Source organism: Gambusia affinis, linkage group LG20 (assembly GCF_019740435.1).
Source record: "Gambusia affinis linkage group LG20, SWU_Gaff_1.0, whole genome shotgun sequence".
Lineage (NCBI taxonomy): Eukaryota > Metazoa > Chordata > Actinopteri > Cyprinodontiformes > Poeciliidae > Gambusia > Gambusia affinis.
The window spans coordinates 21,196,949-21,215,409 of NC_057887.1; the positions used below are offsets into that span (position 1 = coordinate 21,196,949).

Consider the following 18,461-nt stretch of genomic DNA (forward strand, 5'->3'; position numbering starts at 1 on the left):
TACACATCAAAACACATTACGGTAGCTTATTACCAAAAAATGTCTGGATGCTTTTTTTAAGCACTTGGGTTATTTTTAGAAGCAGCTGAGACCAAAATGGAAGTACGAAAATGTGCAAAATGTGAATTTTGGGTAATTCAACCCTTATAAAGCAGAACAAAGTTAGTAAGCTTTATCAATGATGATAAGTAGGAAGTAGGAAGGTTCACTTCCTGAGCTGGAGGCTAAATGAGTCGATAAAAAAAGCCTGAGACATGACAGACATGAAACGGAACAAGATAACCTCCACAAGCAGGCCGACGTCAAAACTCAGACTGTTTTCTTTCTCACCCTGCAGCTAACCTCAGATTATTTTAGAAAAAACAGATCAGGCTTCATGTTTTCAAGATACAATTCGGATGAAACAATCTCTTTAAGCAAGTTTTTTTCTCATCATAAGCAACATGCAGAATGCATCTTTGATAACCAGCTGACACAGAATTAGCTCATCCCGTCTCAAACACACAATAAGAATATTCAGAGGAAGTCTGACAATAGCAGAAACGTTACTTTTTATGTGTCGTGAGAAGACTTGAAAGACTCATGTATGATTTGACAGACGGCTAAATTATAGTATTTTCACACCTAGATGATTTGGAAAAATACCCTATTTGGACACAGCCTAATTATTTCTACATTTCTAGTTAAAACCCAAACACAGGTGAGCAGAGCCTGATTCTGTTTCCTCCCCCCATCTGTTTACCTCTTTATTTAACAAAATCAAACCCCAACTCCTCCTCGGGCGATGCCCAATTTATTCAAACTATCACAAAAAGCCAACATGCAGCTTTGGACCAAGGATAATAAATAATACCACCTTTAAAAGTTGCAATAGAAAAATACAGTAGACTCACATCTGTTTGTATTTTTTTGTGTTAAGTACTGTAACACATTGTAGCTATTCGCAGGCATGTTCTTGTTTCTTTAAGGTAAGTGTAAGGAAAGTGGTGTTCAGCGAAATGCTGTTAATTAAGTTTTGTTATGAATTGCAAGAATAGACTATTTTAATGTACTGACTTTAAAGTTGCAGTATGTAACTTTTATAAAAATATTTTTTATATGTTGTGACAGCATGACAATATCTTAGTGCTGTCAATCACAGCTGTGCTGCTCATCTCCTCTTCACCTCTCTGAATGCTAATGGCGACCGATGACTGTGCACAGTTTTTCTGTAATGGTGAGTTGCTTCTCCGCCATTTGCACATTAAGCAGTGCATTCACGAGAATGATTTAAAAATTTTAAAGAGAATGAACACGAGGGTTGTTCAAAACTCTGAACAACCCTCGGTTGTTTTTGGTTGGGAACAGAGCATTTCTTCAGACAGCAATAGCAGCATGGAGAAGGTGGAGAAGTTCAATCTCTTCAGACACTATCTGTCTCATGTCATTATTTCACAACATGGTGAACGTTCAAAAAAAAAAAAAAAAGATATTTAAAAAAAGTTAAATACTGCAGCTTTAGGGTGTAACCAAACCACAACCCGTTAGAGGTTTGAAAGGCAAAAAGAGTGTGCTGTTAATGTCACGTCAAAACGATGCGGTTTGGAAGCACTAGATTTATTTTAAATTGGAGTAAATGAGGCCAGATACAAATGTATGTTACCATTTAATTTTTTTTTGTATTTTCTCTTTAATTTCGGAGTATTGTTCTACTTTTTTGCTTGGTTTATAACATAATAAAAGGCAGGGGAAAAGTTCATGGTGGTACGAATGTTTCATAAACCAGTCAAAGCTGCTGTTAATAATTTAATGTTGTTCTGTAATGCAGTGGTCCCCAACCACCGGCCGCGGACAGGTACCGCTCTGTGGACTAATTGGTACCGGGCCACGCAAGAAATAATTAAATATGTCCATTCTATGTATTGAGTCTGGAGGAGCTTTTATTTTGAAAATCCTAAATCAGATGCTGTTGATTACGTCATGCGCGCCAACATGCAGCAGAATGAATAATAAACAATTGTATCGGTCCCGATCCTTACTTCCTGTTCTAAAGAACAGGAAGTAAGGATCCTGTTCCCCCCCAAGAAACAACAACGGCATCTGTCCCGATCCTTACGGCGCGCACCTACCCCTTCCCGGTCCGCAGAAAATTTACGAAGGGCTCTACTAAAAAGGTTGGGGACCACTACTGTAATGCCTTAATGCTTATTTATTTTTACTTACAAAATCTGCTCCATATTCTTCTATTTGTATAACTCATTTAAAGAGGGATGTTTCGTAAACAAAGTTTCTGCAGATATCTCCTCCCACACCACCACCACACTGTTGCATGAGAACAGATGGTATCAGAAAGCTGCGTGCAAGCAACAGTGTGTTGACTTCCAGCTCTATATTTTGTTACTAGAAAAGGCAAAAACACCAGATATTTGATGCAAAAGTAATCAAAGGTTATTAGTGAAATCAATAGCAGATATACTAATGTAAATTCAGCAGTAAGATTATTTTTATTTCAGGATAAAAAGCTACAGCGGATCTGTCTGGTTTCTTTTTGGGATGTGACTTCATAGATTTTAGATTAAATACTTAACAAAGTATTTCGCAAAGACAAATGGCAGAAAAATACCCTATTTGGACACAGCCTAATTATTTCTACATTTCTAGTTAAAACCCAAACACAGGTGAGCAGAGCCTGATTTTGTTTCCTCCCCCCATCTGTTTACCCTGAGTTAATTAATTAAAGATATTAGACTTCACACTACAATTTTAGAGAACAGACGGGAAGAAAAGTAAATTAAAATACTTCTGATCTGATTTTCAAGTGCCCCTGTTGTAACTCCTCCTACGTCACTCTTCCTCTATTTGCTTTGAGGTGTCTGCTTGAATTTCTGCAGCGTACCCCTCAACACTTTCAGGGGGAAAGTAACGCTCTCTGCCACAGTTTCCTGCTGAAGCTGGTTCACAGACAGGATATCACACTTTTAGTTGCTCTCAATGCCAGAAACACAATGGACTGGATAATTACTCTGGCACTTTTCTGTTCAGGTAAGAAAAAATTGTGTATCTTCATTTCATTCAGATGTCTTGTGCCAATGTAACAACTTCATTAGGTGTGATTACTTGATGGAAGCTGCAGACAATAAAATAAGCTCTTGTTTTATCTGTCACTTCTTGAATGTTACTCAACAAAAAGTCATAAAAAAACAGAACTAAGCACAAGACCTATCTTTACAATTCCCTACGAATATCATACAAGATAAAAGTTTCTTATGTCTTACGTAGAAAAAAGCAGAGGCCTTTTTTTCTTTAGCTACTAAACTTCTTACGGTCCTTTTTCTGGCCACAAGAGATGTTTTCTACATGCATTGTACTTTGCTTCTCTTGTATTTAGTGATTGATCATCAATAAAATCTGAAAAATGGTCATTACATATATTTGTGGATAATGTTATCGGGTGAAAACTGTTGGAAAACAAAAAAATCAAAACTTTTAAGATAAACACTTTCAAGTGCAGGTTTTCTGTAAAAATATTTAAAATATTTATTGCATCTTAACTGCCACAGTCTTACAGGTGGTGGTAGAGAAGCATCCACATGGAGCAAAATTAATTTGTTGACAAAAACCAAAAAGAAGCATAGAAAGCATCACTCAAGGTGCAAAAATGCTTCCACTTCAGATAATGAAACTTTCTTGTTTCTGGAGGAAACTGGAGGAAAGACAATTAGTAGGGCAGACTAGCTGCAGACCAGCTGCAGACTAGCTGCTGACTAAGCAGATGAACCAGCTGTGACTAAGAACCAAAGGGAAGAATATACTGAGAACTGACGAGTGGAACAAGATTTATTTGAGAAACAAATGAGAGCTGTCAGAAAATTTACTTTAAAACAGGAACTGAACAAACAAGAAACTAATAAGCACTACTTGACTAAAACACACCTAGATATAAAACTCAAAACCAACAGGAGGCTGAGAAACACAGAACAGGAAGTAAATACAGAACAGAAAGGACCAAAAAACCAAAATAAAACAGGAAGCTTCTAGTAAGAAATAACTCAATTCAAGAAACTCTCCACACCTGATGAATAAGGTTCAATAAATGACTCTCACTTTCAAACAATGAAACCACAATGTTAACATCCAGATACCTGCAGAAGTTTGCAGCAAAAGAAAGTTCATCCCCCAGGGTTTGTATTAAAGTATGAACAGTAGAAATTCGTGCATGAATGTAATGTTAAAACAGAAAAAGTGAATAACAAACAAATGACAACAACCCCCCATAACAGCTTTGAATTAAAGAAATTCTGTTAATTGTTTTCTTCTTTTTTCCCTCAGTGCTAAAAGCTGCAGTCGGCTTTAATGTTGATTCTGGGTCTTGGAAAACCCTGAGCGAAGGTGATGAAAGTTTTGGCAACCAGGTGGAGCAAAGACAATCAGAGTGAGTTTTGATTTAATTTTTAAAAACCTTGTTTTGTAAAATGTTTATAAAATGGTTTCTAAACATTGTTTTCTGTGTTTCTCTCAGTCTGCTCGTCAGCGCCCCACAACTGCAGTATGAAAAGAATAAAAGGGGAAAGATATATCGGTGCAACCCAAAAGAGAAGAGATGTAGCAGTCTACTCGCTCTAGGTAGGAATCATTGTACTCCTGATTTTAGATGTGCACAAATTTCACAACAAAGACATTTAAAATTACAAATTTTCTAAGTTGATCTTATGACCAGATGTTGTATGGACCAGGCGCTCCAAGAAATAAATAAAATACTGCGCAATGTCAAACATGCAGTTCTATAAAAGTATTTCCTCCATCAAACTTAGATAATCCATATTCTGATCTAAATATTTTCAACAAGGCAAAAACACAAAATCTTACCAAGAATTTTTGTCTAGTTTCGAGCACAAATATTTTAGTACACTTGAGCTGAAACAAGAATAACTTATTAAAAAGATGAATAAGCTTGCTTTAAGTTAGTCATTCTTAAATACAACCACAAGCAGTACCACCAGCAGATTTTTGTTTCACTTAAAACTGGAAAAATGTCTTGTAACACATTGCTATTAGTATTTGTGTCTACATTAAAAATTGTTAACTGAAAACAAGGTTTTACTATTAAGTTATTTTGTCTCATCTTTCATCAAACTGGTGATAAAACAGCTTCGCTTGTGAGGGTATTTAGATTACAACAAAGTGAAATGCTGCAATAGAATACTGTATGGCATTAATTATATGGGAACCAGGTAATCGGTGATGGCTCAGAAAAGTTGTCACCACTAGTGATTGTTTTTACAGAGCAAATAGCTGCTGTCAACATGTCTCTTGGTTTGGCGATGGCAAATGATCCGTCAACACAAAACACAATGGTGAGACGATGAGCTGCAGAAAATAATGAATAATGGATGAAAACGTAAAGTTAAAGTGACCATCAAATATGAATTTATGATATTTTTGACACCTTTTTCAGGCCTGTGGTCCAACCGTTCCCAGAGACTGCAAAACTATCACCATGTCTAATGGTTTGTGCTATGAGATCGATCAACTTGATACGATTGAAAAGTCTTACCCGTCTACAACTGAAGGTAAGAACAGTGAGCTTGTCTCATCATAATTATGTCACTGCCTCTGTAAACTGGAGGTTAACTTTCTCATCAACACACTTGAATAACGGTCAGGAAACCTGTCTGGATCTCTGATTTCTTTTCCCAGAGTGTCGAACTCAAGCTGACATTGCGTTTCTGCTGGATGGCTCAGGCAGTGTAGCTTATGATGATTTTATCAGAATGAAAACATTTGTGAAAAATATGATCAAAACATTCCTGGGAGGAGATACACAGGTGAGATTCTCATTGATAATTTGGTCTATTGTTTTAGTAAACGTGTCTGTTCCTGGGCAAAGCTGGGAGGCCCTCAAAAAATTATCCAGTAAGGCAATTGGTAAAGAAAAATATCAGTCTTGTTTAATTTATTTGCTGCTTTTATTGTACTGTAGTTCTTTTTTATTGAAGGGAGTTTTAATTTAATAACCATGTTTCTTTTTTTTTTTTACTTTTGCAGTTTGCCATTACCCAGTTTTCCAATGATCCAAGAACAGAATATTACTTTAATACTTTCAACACTTCCAACTGGGAATCTCAGATTAACAAGATCAGTCAAAACATTGGAAGTACATTTACAGCTAAAGCCATCCAAAATGTTGTGTAAGTACTGTGGCATGTCAATGTATTACACACTACATTATTTCAGGTCTATTATACTGAATGCTTAAACTAACAAATTAAAAGTTAAAAGATTTGTTCAAAAGTCATGTTTAGAATACCACTTTTCTGTTTAAAAAAGCCAAAGATTTATTTAGCAGCTCATGTTTTTTATCCGCAAGAAAAACTAATTATTGACGTAACTGAAGAGCGATTCTAGATTGGCTCTAGCCAGCCCCTTGGCTTCGTGTGCTTTTTGGCTCGATTCAAATCTCACTTACAGCACAGTCTGGACTTTCTGCCATCTACTTGGATTTTCTCCAGAAGATCTACTTGGCCAATCAGCGACGGGCTGAAGTTGAGAATGATGATGTCAATTTTCTGCAGTGTTTTAAAATTGTAGTCTGCCTGTAGTTTAAGCAATGGCAGCGGAGGAAGTGAACAAAACAGTTCACTCCATGTTGGCCACATTTCCCAATATTAAATTAACATTAACAGCCATCTCATTCGGTTCAGACCTTCTCTTTTTGCAGTGGAGGTAGCTATCTACAGCGCAGAAAACCTATGGTAAGCTTCATAGTGTCAAACTGTCACGTTAAATAAGTCACAGGGAAATGTTAGCAAATGGGTCAAATTTAAAACCTCAAAATAGTCCACGCCTCCAGAAAGCAATCGTTTCTCTATGTATAACATTAGACGCTCCTGCCCCCATCTGCTTTACATCATAAAAACACAAAGTCATGCAACACAGAATCAACAATTGAAACATTACATTTAGTCAAGTGACATTCAATTCTTAACCAATAATGCTTCAAAAGCAACTCCAAACAGGTGGGTTTTTAGTCTAGATGTAAAGGCACTCAGTGTTTCAGCAGTTTTGCAGTATTCTGGAAGTTTGTTCCAGATATGTGGTGCATAGAAGTTGAATGCTGCTTAATTCAAATAATGTTGGGTCGCACCACCGCCTCCTCTTGACAGCTTAGATGCACAGAGGGCATTGTGCTTTTTTAGCATCCTCTGTGCTTACCTTAAAATACAACCAAACCAAGGGTTCTTTAACTGAATATTTTCCGTCTGACATTTTTTTAAACAGTGACAGAAAAATCTGACCAATCATTTCAACAGATTACACATACCTGCCCATTTGGTGCAGATGCACAGACAAATTCACCTTTACATACAGAACATTGCAGAATTCACTTAATTTTTCTTCAAAAGAAGAACAATTTCCTTCAAAAGAAGAAAAATTTCCTTCAAAAGAAGAAAAATTTCCTTCAAAGTATCACGTCTATTCTGGGCTCTATCTGAGAGCTGATGGGGCTGCGTTATAAAAAGTTATGGAAAAATGACTTTGAATCTGAACCATTGCTGAGAGATTATTCTTCCACTGAAGGGAGTGTTTGTGGGATGAAGTAGCATTCAGAGAGTCTTGCTGATTTCTGATCACTTCAATAGGAGAAATAGTACCTTTCAAAATTTTGTCACAGCAGAGAAAGAGTTAACTGTAATCAGCTAGATGATGATACGATGTGGATTAACCATTCAGCTTGTTGAATATTAATTAAAACAGAATGAAAATGAAATGCCATAAAATGTCGAGATCGGTAATCAGTGATCGGCCAGAGAGCTGCAATCGGTTCTACTCTAATATGTATATATTTTTTCTTTTGACAGGGATGACGTCTTCTCACCACAAAAGGGTTCCAGATCAAATGTGAAAAGGATTTTGATAGTGGTTACAGATGGACAATCAGATGACCCCGCTAAATTACCAACAGCAACAAAATCAGCTGATGAAAAGAAAATAGTTCGATTTGTTATTGGGGTAAGTTGCATCTATTACTTCTTTTCCAATTTCTTGTAAATATTTATGTCTTTTGTGGGTTAAAACTACACAAATTGCATTTTCATACTGCAAAAACTTTATTAGGTTTTATACTTACTGCATTGTTATGTCCTCATCTGTAAGCTGAATCTGTCAATAGCATAAATCTAAAACATACAATTTCAATTTTTTTCCTCTGAAGATCTTGGTATAAATTTTCACATAAAGTCTAAACTTTTAAAGTTTTTAGAACAGATTATTGTACTGTACTAAAAAGCTTTTTTGACATAAAAACATAAACTTAAGAGAAAATTTAGATAAAGACAATTGTGACTACTGTCTTGAAAAGAACTACTGCAGTATAATGTTTTACGCACATTGTATTTACGCCTCCAGGTGGGGGACGCATTCACAAGTTCAAAAGCAAAAGAAGAGCTCAGAACGATTGCATCTCAACCTGCTAACAATTCTGTGTTTGAAGTGGGAAGCTTTGATGCTCTTGACAGAATACAGGAGACCTTGCAGGCCAAAATTTTTCCCATTGAAGGTAAAAAATGTATAATTTTCAGCATGATAAAATGCTTCAGACATCAAATTTTATTTCACAGCTGTGGCTTTTAACAAATCACAATAATATAACAAGTACATAGTTATATTATTTTTGTATTTTGCAGGAACAAAACCTCAAAAACCTAGAAAAACAATTCAGTATTTCTTTAATAAATTCAAAACCTAATGTATTTTTTTTTTTGTTGTTTTGCACAGGATCTCAAGGGACTGGAGAGACACTGAAACAAGAAATGTCTCAAGAAGGCTTCAGAGTAGCTTATGTGTCTGGGAAAAATAATCTCAAAGTAAAATTTTTAGAGTATTAGGGTCTTATGGCATTAAAAACAACCCATATTTGAAATAAAATGTTCTCTCTGTTCTTGCATTGCAGTATATTCAGATGACTATGGTTGGTGCTAACCAGTGGAAAGGAGGCTACAAGAAATACTCGCTTAGTGATGTTTTAGACACAGTCTCATTTGAGCCATCGTTGATTGAGCCAGACAGTTACCTTGGTAAGAACAGGACAGAAATGTGACTTTTTTACCAGCACAACTTCAGTTTGATTTAACAAAAATAATTTATTGACCCAGAAAGTTGCTATATTTGTCTATTAAAAAGCCACATGTAGGTATTTCAGTTTGTTTAACAACATAACTGTCCAAAGCAATAATTACAAAAAACTATTTTCTGATGTCTCTGACTATTTAACCATTAAACTCCAGGTTACTCCATGGCTGTTGCTAAAACCAAAAATGGCCCACTGACAATTCTTGGTGCTCCAAGAAACCAACACAAAGGACTTGTTATGACAGTTTTTAAAGAACAAGCCAGAGACAAAATCAGACCTTCTGAACAACAGGTAGGTACAAATAAAACCAGACATTTACATGTACTCAATAAGAAAACATAACTAATTTTCATCTGTGTCTGGCATTAAATTACGCCAAATTATTCATGTTTTAGGACAGCGAGGATAAACAAAATTATTTATGTTTGATAAACACAAAAATAATAGATTATTTTCTTACTTTTTCCAAATTCAGGGGCTCAGATTAATTTCCTTTGTATTTAACAGAAAAAAAAAACATGTTGGCATTCTTGGGAATTGATAGAAATATGTAGGGTCGGCATTTCAAGTAACCTTGATGGACTTGTTACTGAACTTTTCCCTATTACTGTGATTATTCCTAAATAAAATTTATAAGCTTGATATTTCCAATCCAAGTTTCAGGATATCAATGTCAACTTTATTTATAGAATCCATAAGAAGCCTACAACATTAAGATTATGTTGTCCTGAAGCCATCCATGTACATCTAGGTACATAGTTGGTTTTATACTTGATAAGGAAGCAGACATTGACCTGAGTGGATCAGACTCAGGTCTGACATTGAATTAACTGTGTATGCAGCTAATGATGGCTCTCTTGACTGTCTCTTGTTAATTTCTTCTTGATTTTTCCAGACTGGTGAATATTTTGGGGCCGAGGTTTGTGCCATGGATGTAGATTCTGACGGCCTGACTGATCTAATCCTCATATCCTCTCCGATGTACAAAGACGTTGACAGAGAAGGACGAGTTTATGTCTGTGAATTAAGTCGTTTGGTAAATGCTGAGTATTTTATGTTTATTTTATCTAACCAAAGTTTTTCTCATGTCAAGTTCTGTACTGCTAAACGTTGGCAAAACACAACTAAGATTTTCTCATTCCCTCATTTTTCCAGAGTGTCATTTGTTATTTTGATAATCCATCACAAATAACCACACTAAGAGGTGATGCGTCTGTCAGAGGGAGGTTTGGGTCGTCTCTTGCTGTTCTGCCTGATATAAATGCAGATAAATTCAATGATTTGGCCGTTGGAGCTCCTTTGGAGAATGATGGCCAAGGCAGCATCTACATATTCCGAGGAGAAGGAGGAAGAAAAATAAATCCTACTTACTCACAGGTGAGCAAAACACAAACATAAATCACTAAATGTTTTGTTCTTCAAAGTGAGTTGAACCTTCACAGTTGGTAGGGTCTTTATTGAATGGAGTTTACTTGTTCTTCACATTATTCTGTAAGTTCTCTCCAGCTACTCTGGCTTCCTCTGATAGTCCAAAGTCATTACTGCTAAGTTTAATGCAACCATTACAGGGCCTGGGGGTGGGCTGGTGACCTTTACCCCCAGCCAGTCTACGGCTCTGCACAGGCAAGCTGGTAAAAGAAAAATGGATGAATGGAATTGATAAAGCAAAATGTTTCTCATTACACAGAGAATTGCTGCATCTACAGTTGAATCAGGTCTGAAGTTATTTGGCATCTCAATCAGTCAGTCTTCCTACGATCAGAGTGATGATGGACTTCCTGACTTAGCAGTGGGTTCAAAGGGAAAAGTTGTCATACTCAGGTAAGTTTCTGCTACGGTTATTTATTAACACACATCTCTCTCCTAGCTCAGCAAATTATTCTTAAATTGCCACCTTATACGATAAATGTTTTAACTGCATTACAGTCTCAAAATCAACAACATGGCCTTTTCTGTTTCTAGATCCAGACCAGTTGTAACAGTGACTGCCACTGTGACATTCAAACCAAATCTGATCCCAACTCAAAACCCAGTCTGTCCGAAACCACTGCCAACCAAGGCTACTGTCTGCTTTATTATGAGCAAACTGTCTAATGTGAATGAAGGTACATTTCTTTAGCTTTTCTATTTGTCCATCCTTTTATTTAAGAAATTTTAACAAACAAAACACATCTTGCAGCTCAAGCACAGGTTACTTTCACTTTAACATTGGACGCAAATCGTAAGATACCAAACAACCGAGCTGAGATCAGCAAGGATGTGAGACACAAGAGTGGATCTCTTAATCTTTTCTTGGATAGGGAAGAATGTACTAACGTGGACTTTTTTATTGAGGTAAGTCCTAATGGAACCGTTACAGTAATCTTATACAACTATATAAGATTCAACTGTTTTTTAATTAATCATCTCTCTATTTCATAATGTCTCCATCATCCTGCAGTCTTGTCCAGAAGATGCTCTCAATCCACTCAATAATGAGCTCAGATTCACGTTTGATGGTTTGCCTTCTGGCTCAAACCCAAGACCAAGCCTTTCTCCACAGGTTAAAACCACAACATTTCATCCTGTGAGTAACTCCTGTACATCCTGAATCTGAACAGAAAGATCTTTACTGACATCAAATATCTTACTTCCCACAACTGATTGATGAGTTTCTTTCATGGTTACCAATATAACTGCTTCATACAAAACATTACATCACAAAGTAATTTCAAAAACAAAGGATTGACCTAAATGTGAATTTTTCTGAGAATAGATCCGTTTAATATTTCGCTGTCCTCCACAGATCGGGTTTGAGATCAGCTGTGGAGCTGATGAAGTGTGTGAAGATAACTTGAAGGTGGATTTTAACTTCACCAAGTAAGAGATTTGTTTCTGGAAGTAAAGCCTTGATATATCCGGTGAATTATACACATTATGTCTGCAAAACTTACACGTTTGTATTTGTTTGGCAAAAGTAAGATTTACAAGGAATGGTGTTAGAATCCAAGAACATTTATTTGTCAGTTTCTTAACAGATAGATAAAACATAACACATTCTCAAGCTCAGCAGCTTCTCTGTTTTATGCCTCTCCATCTTATTCTGCGCTGCCCCCTAGTGGCTAGAAACAGAACGATTAGTCAAACTACTAGCATCCTCCCCCCTTTCACTTCTTCAGTGCCTAAACCTTACTTTACAGTAAAACATCATTATAATAAATACGGCAAATATTAAATTAAAAATTTATTCTTAAGTATTTGCCATCAAAATTGCCCTTAAAAATGTTAATCATCACTATGTAAATTATTGATCTCATTTTCATTTATCATGAGATTACTTGCTTAATGCGACAGGCTAACTGACAAACGACTCTTCAATCTTCCCTTGTTGCTGTGCGAGTCTGTGAAAGCATGAACTCTCACTGTGTTTCTTTTAGGCATAAATCGCTTCAAATTGTCCTATTTATCATCTGCCGTGAACGTAAAAGTGCTAAATATTAGCTCTGCTTCTTTGCCCATCACATAAAAAAGTGTATTTACTTGTACTTCACCATCTTCCTGGTCAAGCTTTGTAGCGATCTGATCCCGGGAGAAGAAGTGCTTCCAGGCAGGCTCAACTGCTCACGCCGCCATTTTGATGCTTAAATCTTCCCCTTGACTAACTTCTGACACCATGTCAAGAAGTCAAGCAACTGATTAATTCGCATCCAGGAGGATTTACCTCTGGGTTTTGTTCTTTACAGGAGAGCAAAACACGTCGACCGTTATTGTCCAGCTCAATTTCTTCTCCCTTTTACATCTCTGTCTTATTCTGCTCTGCCCCCTAGTGGTTAAGAACAGAACTACTATGTATTTGTCTTATTATTATTATTATTATTATTATTATTATTATTAATCCTTTTTATGTCGGCTGGCAAGCAACTTTTATGTGTATATTATCGCCACATATTGGAATGGAGTATGGATCGATATGCAATTTTTAAAACTAAGAATAAACAAATAGCATCCATCCATCCATCCATTTTCTAACATTCTTGTCCCTAGTGGGGTTTGGAGGGGTGCTGGTCATAATGTTTCAGGCAAGAGGTGGGGTAACCCTGGACAAAGTAACCACATTCTCTCTATTAATTTTACTTCTTAAGGTGCCCTAACAAAAAACAATAAGATTCAAAACAGGAAGGTTTATACAAAACGATTTGTAAATTCAACTGCAATTAGTTTTCCTGTAATCTACATACTGTTCCTTTCTCTCAATTGAAACCTTGGGAGAGAACAATAAGACATCTTTGACTGTCGCTTGAAAACAAAAAACACATTTTCCTGTGGGAATGTTTTCCAATTTTAAATAATCTACTGTTTAACACTGTCTGACCAAAATGTAGAATGAATAGTGAATGATATCACAATCTTTATGCACCTGTCATCTATCATGTTTTTTCAGATCCTCAGTGGTTAAAGTCGGCATAGATGAACTTTTGGATGTGACTGTCTCTGTGAAGAACAGAGGAGAAAACTCGTACAACAGTCGCATTATTCTCACATACCCCGTTGGGCTCTCCTACAGGAAGGTTACACCTCTGGAAGTAAGGCACTAATATTAATTTATGTTGGTGAAGCTACTGCAACAAGCTGATGATCTGTTTTATTGCAGGGAAGAATTGAATGCAACTCTGTTGACAGTGAGGATGGTGTAACAAAAGGAAAGACACTCTGTAGCATCGACAAACCAATATTCAAAAGCAACTCTATGGTTAGTTTGGGCTGCTGCTTCACTCATTAATTAAATAGAAGAGGAAGTCTTCTGATCCCTCTTTCATTTCCTCTGTAGGCAATCTTCATCGTCTCATATGGTTTCAACACCAACAGTGATCTTAGTAGAAAGATCGAAGTGACTGCGAACGCCACTAGGTACAACTCAGAGTTTAAGGTGCAACTCTTTGATGCTGAATGTTTCATTAATTTTTTATTTGATCTTTCTTTCATAGTGACAATAACCATCACTCCTCTTCCACTGAAGTCTACAAAAACAAAGGCATTGATGTCAAGTACAGTGTTTTTGTCACAATTGAAAGGTTTGTTAATTCAAGCAAATGATTTATTACCTGAAAATCCACAATAGTTCAAATATATCTTATTAAATGAATGCATGAAATGTGTGCTCAGCTCCCTCAGCTACAACAATTTCACATTTGGTGAAAATGCTGCTCAGAAACCACTGGAGCAAAAAATAAAGGTAAAAGAAGATTTCAATCAGTCAGATCAGAAATATCTTGTATATACGAGAATAGTCATAATATAATTTGGTTTCTTTTGTTTTATTCCCACTTCTATCAGGTTTTTAACACTATCAGACCACTAAATTTGACTGTGGTGATCAAAGTTCCTGTAAAACTTGGTGACAAAGACATCTGGATGGACATGAGCAGCTTTCAGGTGACAAATGCTGCAAACTAGAGCTAATTAAATGTAAATAAGACTTAAACTGATGAGATGGAGCTCTGTTTTCAGATTCCAGGCTGTCAGAGCAGCAGAGATGAAAAACCTACTGTCACTGATTTTGTTGATAAGATAAAAGAAAAGAAAATATTGGTATGTATGTCTTTATAGGTTGTCTTTCACAAGTTTACACATTTATTATTATTTTTTATTAAAAATGTGACTTTTATAAGTAATTTCCAAATAGTTTCCACACAATGTGACATTTCAACTTTCATTTAATCAGAGGTTTTATTGTGTTCATTTCAAAGAACTAATTAATACTTTGTTAAACTGTGTTTTTGGATTTAGGTTTTGCATTTAGTGTTCTGAAATTAATCAGCATCATGCAACTTTAATTTTGGTACAGGACTGCACTGTAGCGAAGTGCAGAGTGTTCAGGTGCTCCAACTTCATGGAAAGGAACAAGGACAAAACGTACACCATCTCTGCAAACATCAGCTCAGGATGGATAGAACAGGTAATTGATGTGAAGGTGATGTAGATGGGCTGACTAGGCTGTAAAATGTAAATAATAATAATAATAATAAAAAAAAGAATAAAAAAGCTCCTCATCCCTGATTTGTTTCTCTCTCTCAGATCGGACTTTCATCTGCTAAGTTCCTCCTGACCAGTACAGCCAGTCTAGAGTATGATGAGAACCAGTATATCTTCTTCTCTACAACCTCTAATAATGATCCTCCTGTTCACAAGGTGACAGCACGTTGCTATCAACATCTTAGTACCAATCAGACCTTTAAGGGTTTTACTTGAAACTTCTAAACCTCTCATTTTCAGATTGAAGCAGAGGTGGAAGTGTTTCCTAAACCAGATTTCACTAAAGAGATTATAGGCGGATCTCTGGGAGGGTTGGCCTTTCTGGCTTTACTTACTGCCGGTCTGTATAAGGTGAGTCCACCGAGGTCTTCTTAAAATCCCAAAGATCCCCACTTGAAAGTAATCGACAAAACATGACCAGTAATTTCTAACAAGCAGATTTTTTAAAGGGGACACATTATGCTAAATTAACTTTTTGCATATTTTTATACTTCTATTGGTAAAATGGTAAATGGACTGAACTTGTATAGCACTTTTCTAATCTTTTGACCAAATCAAAGCACTTTACACTAGAATCACATTTAGCCATACGCACTCACATTTTTACACCAATACGCAGATCGGTAGGAAATTTGGGGTTAAGTGCCATGTCCAGAGGAAGCTGGAATCAAACCTACAACCTTCTGGTCGCAAGACAACTACTCTACCCACAGAGCCACAGTCACACTTTGCATCATTGGCATCTGCTTCTAAGCACTTAAAAAGTCCAAGCACTTGGAAAAAAAAATACCCAGCGCAGTTACCTAGCAACCCAAGTCGATCTCCAGCATGTCTGATTTGCTGGTTTTATTACTGTACACGCAATTGTACACAATTGCTGCTGGAAAAGACAAGCTTTGTGTGATGGAAAAATTAACCAGCATTTAAATGTCACTTGCTACGTTCTTGTTGGTTGTGCAGAAGACTCTTCTGCTTTTCAAAGATGTACAGTTGTATAACTGCACATCAATTTGCAGCAATCTTCATGTGTGATTCTAAATGTTCAGTTGGGGGGGAGGGTGCAGCTCATTTGGATTTAAAGTGACAGGAGGCCCTAAATCAGCTCATTCTGAAAGGAGCTCTAAATAGAACCGACCAGACTGAACTTTCATTATCCAATGCTGTGTTCAGACCAAACACGTTTTGCATGTCAACAACATGTCTGACATGTGCACTTTGAAGTCAGACACTTGATATTTTGCTGTAGACGCCTGTAGTGTGCATTGTTTTCAGCTGCCGATTGATTGGTTGACGCTTCCCCGTCTAGCGGCAAAATTTCAGATTTTCCAACTCTAGCGTCGGACTCACCTAACGCTCGAAATGCTTCAACCTCGCAGCGCTAGACATGCAAAGCCTGCAACATAGACTTTGAATGTAAAGCAGACACCCCTGACGCTCAGATCGCGTTCGGTCTGAATGCAGCATAAGAATGATTTTATGCAACATGTTTTACTCGTACAACTATCCTAACTTGTTCAAGGAAGCATAATAGGTCACCTTCAAATGTTTATCTTATGTCTTCCAGCATTTATCTTGCCACATATAATTTTCATTCTACTCTCTTTCCTGTTTTTCCTCTCAGGCTGGATTTTTCAAGAGCAAATATAATGGCATGATTAATGAAAATGCAGGAGCTGAAGGAGACGCACTAGCAGAGGGATGAAATTGCCTCTTACTTGTTCGGTCAATCCAGTGCCTTTGTAATGATTACTGTTTCTATGAAATGGCCTTTTAATTTAGTGAATGTACCAAACACAATGTGTATTTATCAAACCATTCTAGTTTGAACAACAAACAGTAATAAAATGTTTGTTGTAAATAGTAAAGGTATGTATAGAATAACTGGTAAAAATGTAGCTTTTCTTAATGTTAGGGAAGTGTTGAGGGTACATTCTCTCTTTTAAAACTCCAATTGAAGACACAAAAAAGAGCTTTGCACTGCTGCTCACAGTTACTGGGGACTTACGGGGTTTAATAATGTTGATGTGTAAAGGACCTGAAACACAAAATGAACTATCCACAAATTCAATGTAATGTTTCAAAAACTTTTATAGTAGTGTCTTAAAAATGATATTTTGTATTTACATGTTTTATCTTTACCAGATGATTTCATGATGGACAAAAGAAACGTAACAGTCAGGGATTTTCAAGCAGTTCGAAAAACAACCTGCTTTACGCTGCTTGAAGGCTAAAAAAGTGTCTGTGCTTGACAAAAGTATGTAAATAGCTTTGTCTAGAAATAAATAATATATGAAATATAAACATGTTTCTTGTGTTGTTATTTATAAAAAATATTTTATTTAAGAAAATGTATGATCATATTTTCTTGTCTTGTTCATCTTTTGTTATATTAATATGTTGTATATTCGACTAATTCAAAGACAAAAAGGAGTTGGGTGGATTATTGAGATGAAATTTAGTGAATAAAAAAAAGTACCAATCAGACCTTTAAGGGTTTTATTTGAAACTTCTAAACCTCTCATTTTCAGATTGAAGCAGAGGTAGAAGTGTTTCCTAAACCAGATTTCACTAAACAGATTATAGGCGGATCTCTGGGAGGGTTGGCCTTTCTGGTTCTACTTAATACTGGTCTGTATAAGGTGAGTCAACTAAGATTTTCTTAAATCCCAAAGATTTTCTGTTGAAATAATTGACCAAACATGACCAGTAATTACTGGCATTTTTTGTAAAGGGAACACATTATGCACAATTAACCTTGGGCACATTTTATACTTCCAATTGCATCTCAACTGCTTCTAAAAAACAGTCCAAGCACTTGAAAACATACACAGCCAAGGTACCTAGCAGCCCAACTGGATCTCCAGCATGTTTAGTTAGCTGTTTCTATTACTGTATACTCTGTACAATGGCTGCTGGAAAAGTCAAGCATTTTAACCTAGAATTTAAAAGTCACTAGCTACATTCTTGTTGGTTGTACAGGAGGCTCTTCTGCTTTTCAAAGATGTACAACTGTATAATTGCACATCAGTTTTTCAGCCATCTACATGTGCGAGTGTTAATGTTCATTTGGGGGGCATGGTTAGCAGCAGCTTATGTGGATTTAAAGTGACCTTAAAATAGCTCATTCTGAAAGGAGCTCTAAATAGAACTAGTCAGACTGAACACTCATTATTGAATGCTGTGTTCAGACCAAACGCGTTTTGCATGTCAACAACACCTCTGACATGTGCACTTTGAAGTCAGACGCTTGACATTTTGCTGTAGACACACATTAAAATTGCGGTAGATGCACATTGGGATGAGCCGTTGTTTTCAATTGCCGTATTTGTACAATGACACA

General features: G+C 36.4%; 1 protein-coding gene across 1 annotated transcript; it reads left to right on the top strand.

Annotated features, from left to right (window-relative positions):
- The first annotated feature begins 2,060 nt into the window (after positions 1-2,060).
- LOC122823571 (integrin alpha-M-like) lies at positions 2,061-17,422 on the top strand. The gene is made up of 30 exons (XM_044103337.1): positions 2,061-3,021; positions 4,309-4,411; positions 4,499-4,602; positions 5,263-5,333; positions 5,435-5,549; positions 5,677-5,804; positions 6,025-6,167; positions 7,839-7,989; positions 8,386-8,536; positions 8,755-8,843; positions 8,930-9,053; positions 9,264-9,400; positions 10,005-10,145; positions 10,265-10,486; positions 10,797-10,930; positions 11,072-11,214; positions 11,289-11,443; positions 11,550-11,675; positions 11,895-11,968; positions 13,530-13,671; positions 13,740-13,838; positions 13,917-13,996; positions 14,074-14,160; positions 14,252-14,321; positions 14,423-14,521; positions 14,597-14,677; positions 14,934-15,044; positions 15,164-15,277; positions 15,362-15,472; positions 16,743-17,422. Exons 1-30 carry the CDS (start codon positions 2,985-2,987, stop codon positions 16,821-16,823), a joined length of 3,423 nt encoding a protein of 1,140 aa, XP_043959272.1. The 5' UTR covers positions 2,061-2,984; the 3' UTR covers positions 16,824-17,422.
- Positions 17,423-18,461: the final 1,039 nt, after the last annotated feature.

Excerpts from the sequence above, each read along its gene's own strand:
- LOC122823571 (XM_044103337.1), top strand. The coding sequence starts at position 2,985 with ATGGACTGGATAATTACTCTGGCACTTTTCTGTTCAG. Across the intron at positions 11,969-13,529 it reads GTGGATTTTAACTTCACCAA|ATCCTCAGTGGTTAAAGTCG; the intron begins GTAAGAGATTTG and ends ATGTTTTTTCAG. Across the intron at positions 14,522-14,596 it reads TGGACATGAGCAGCTTTCAG|ATTCCAGGCTGTCAGAGCAG; the intron begins GTGACAAATGCT and ends CTCTGTTTTCAG.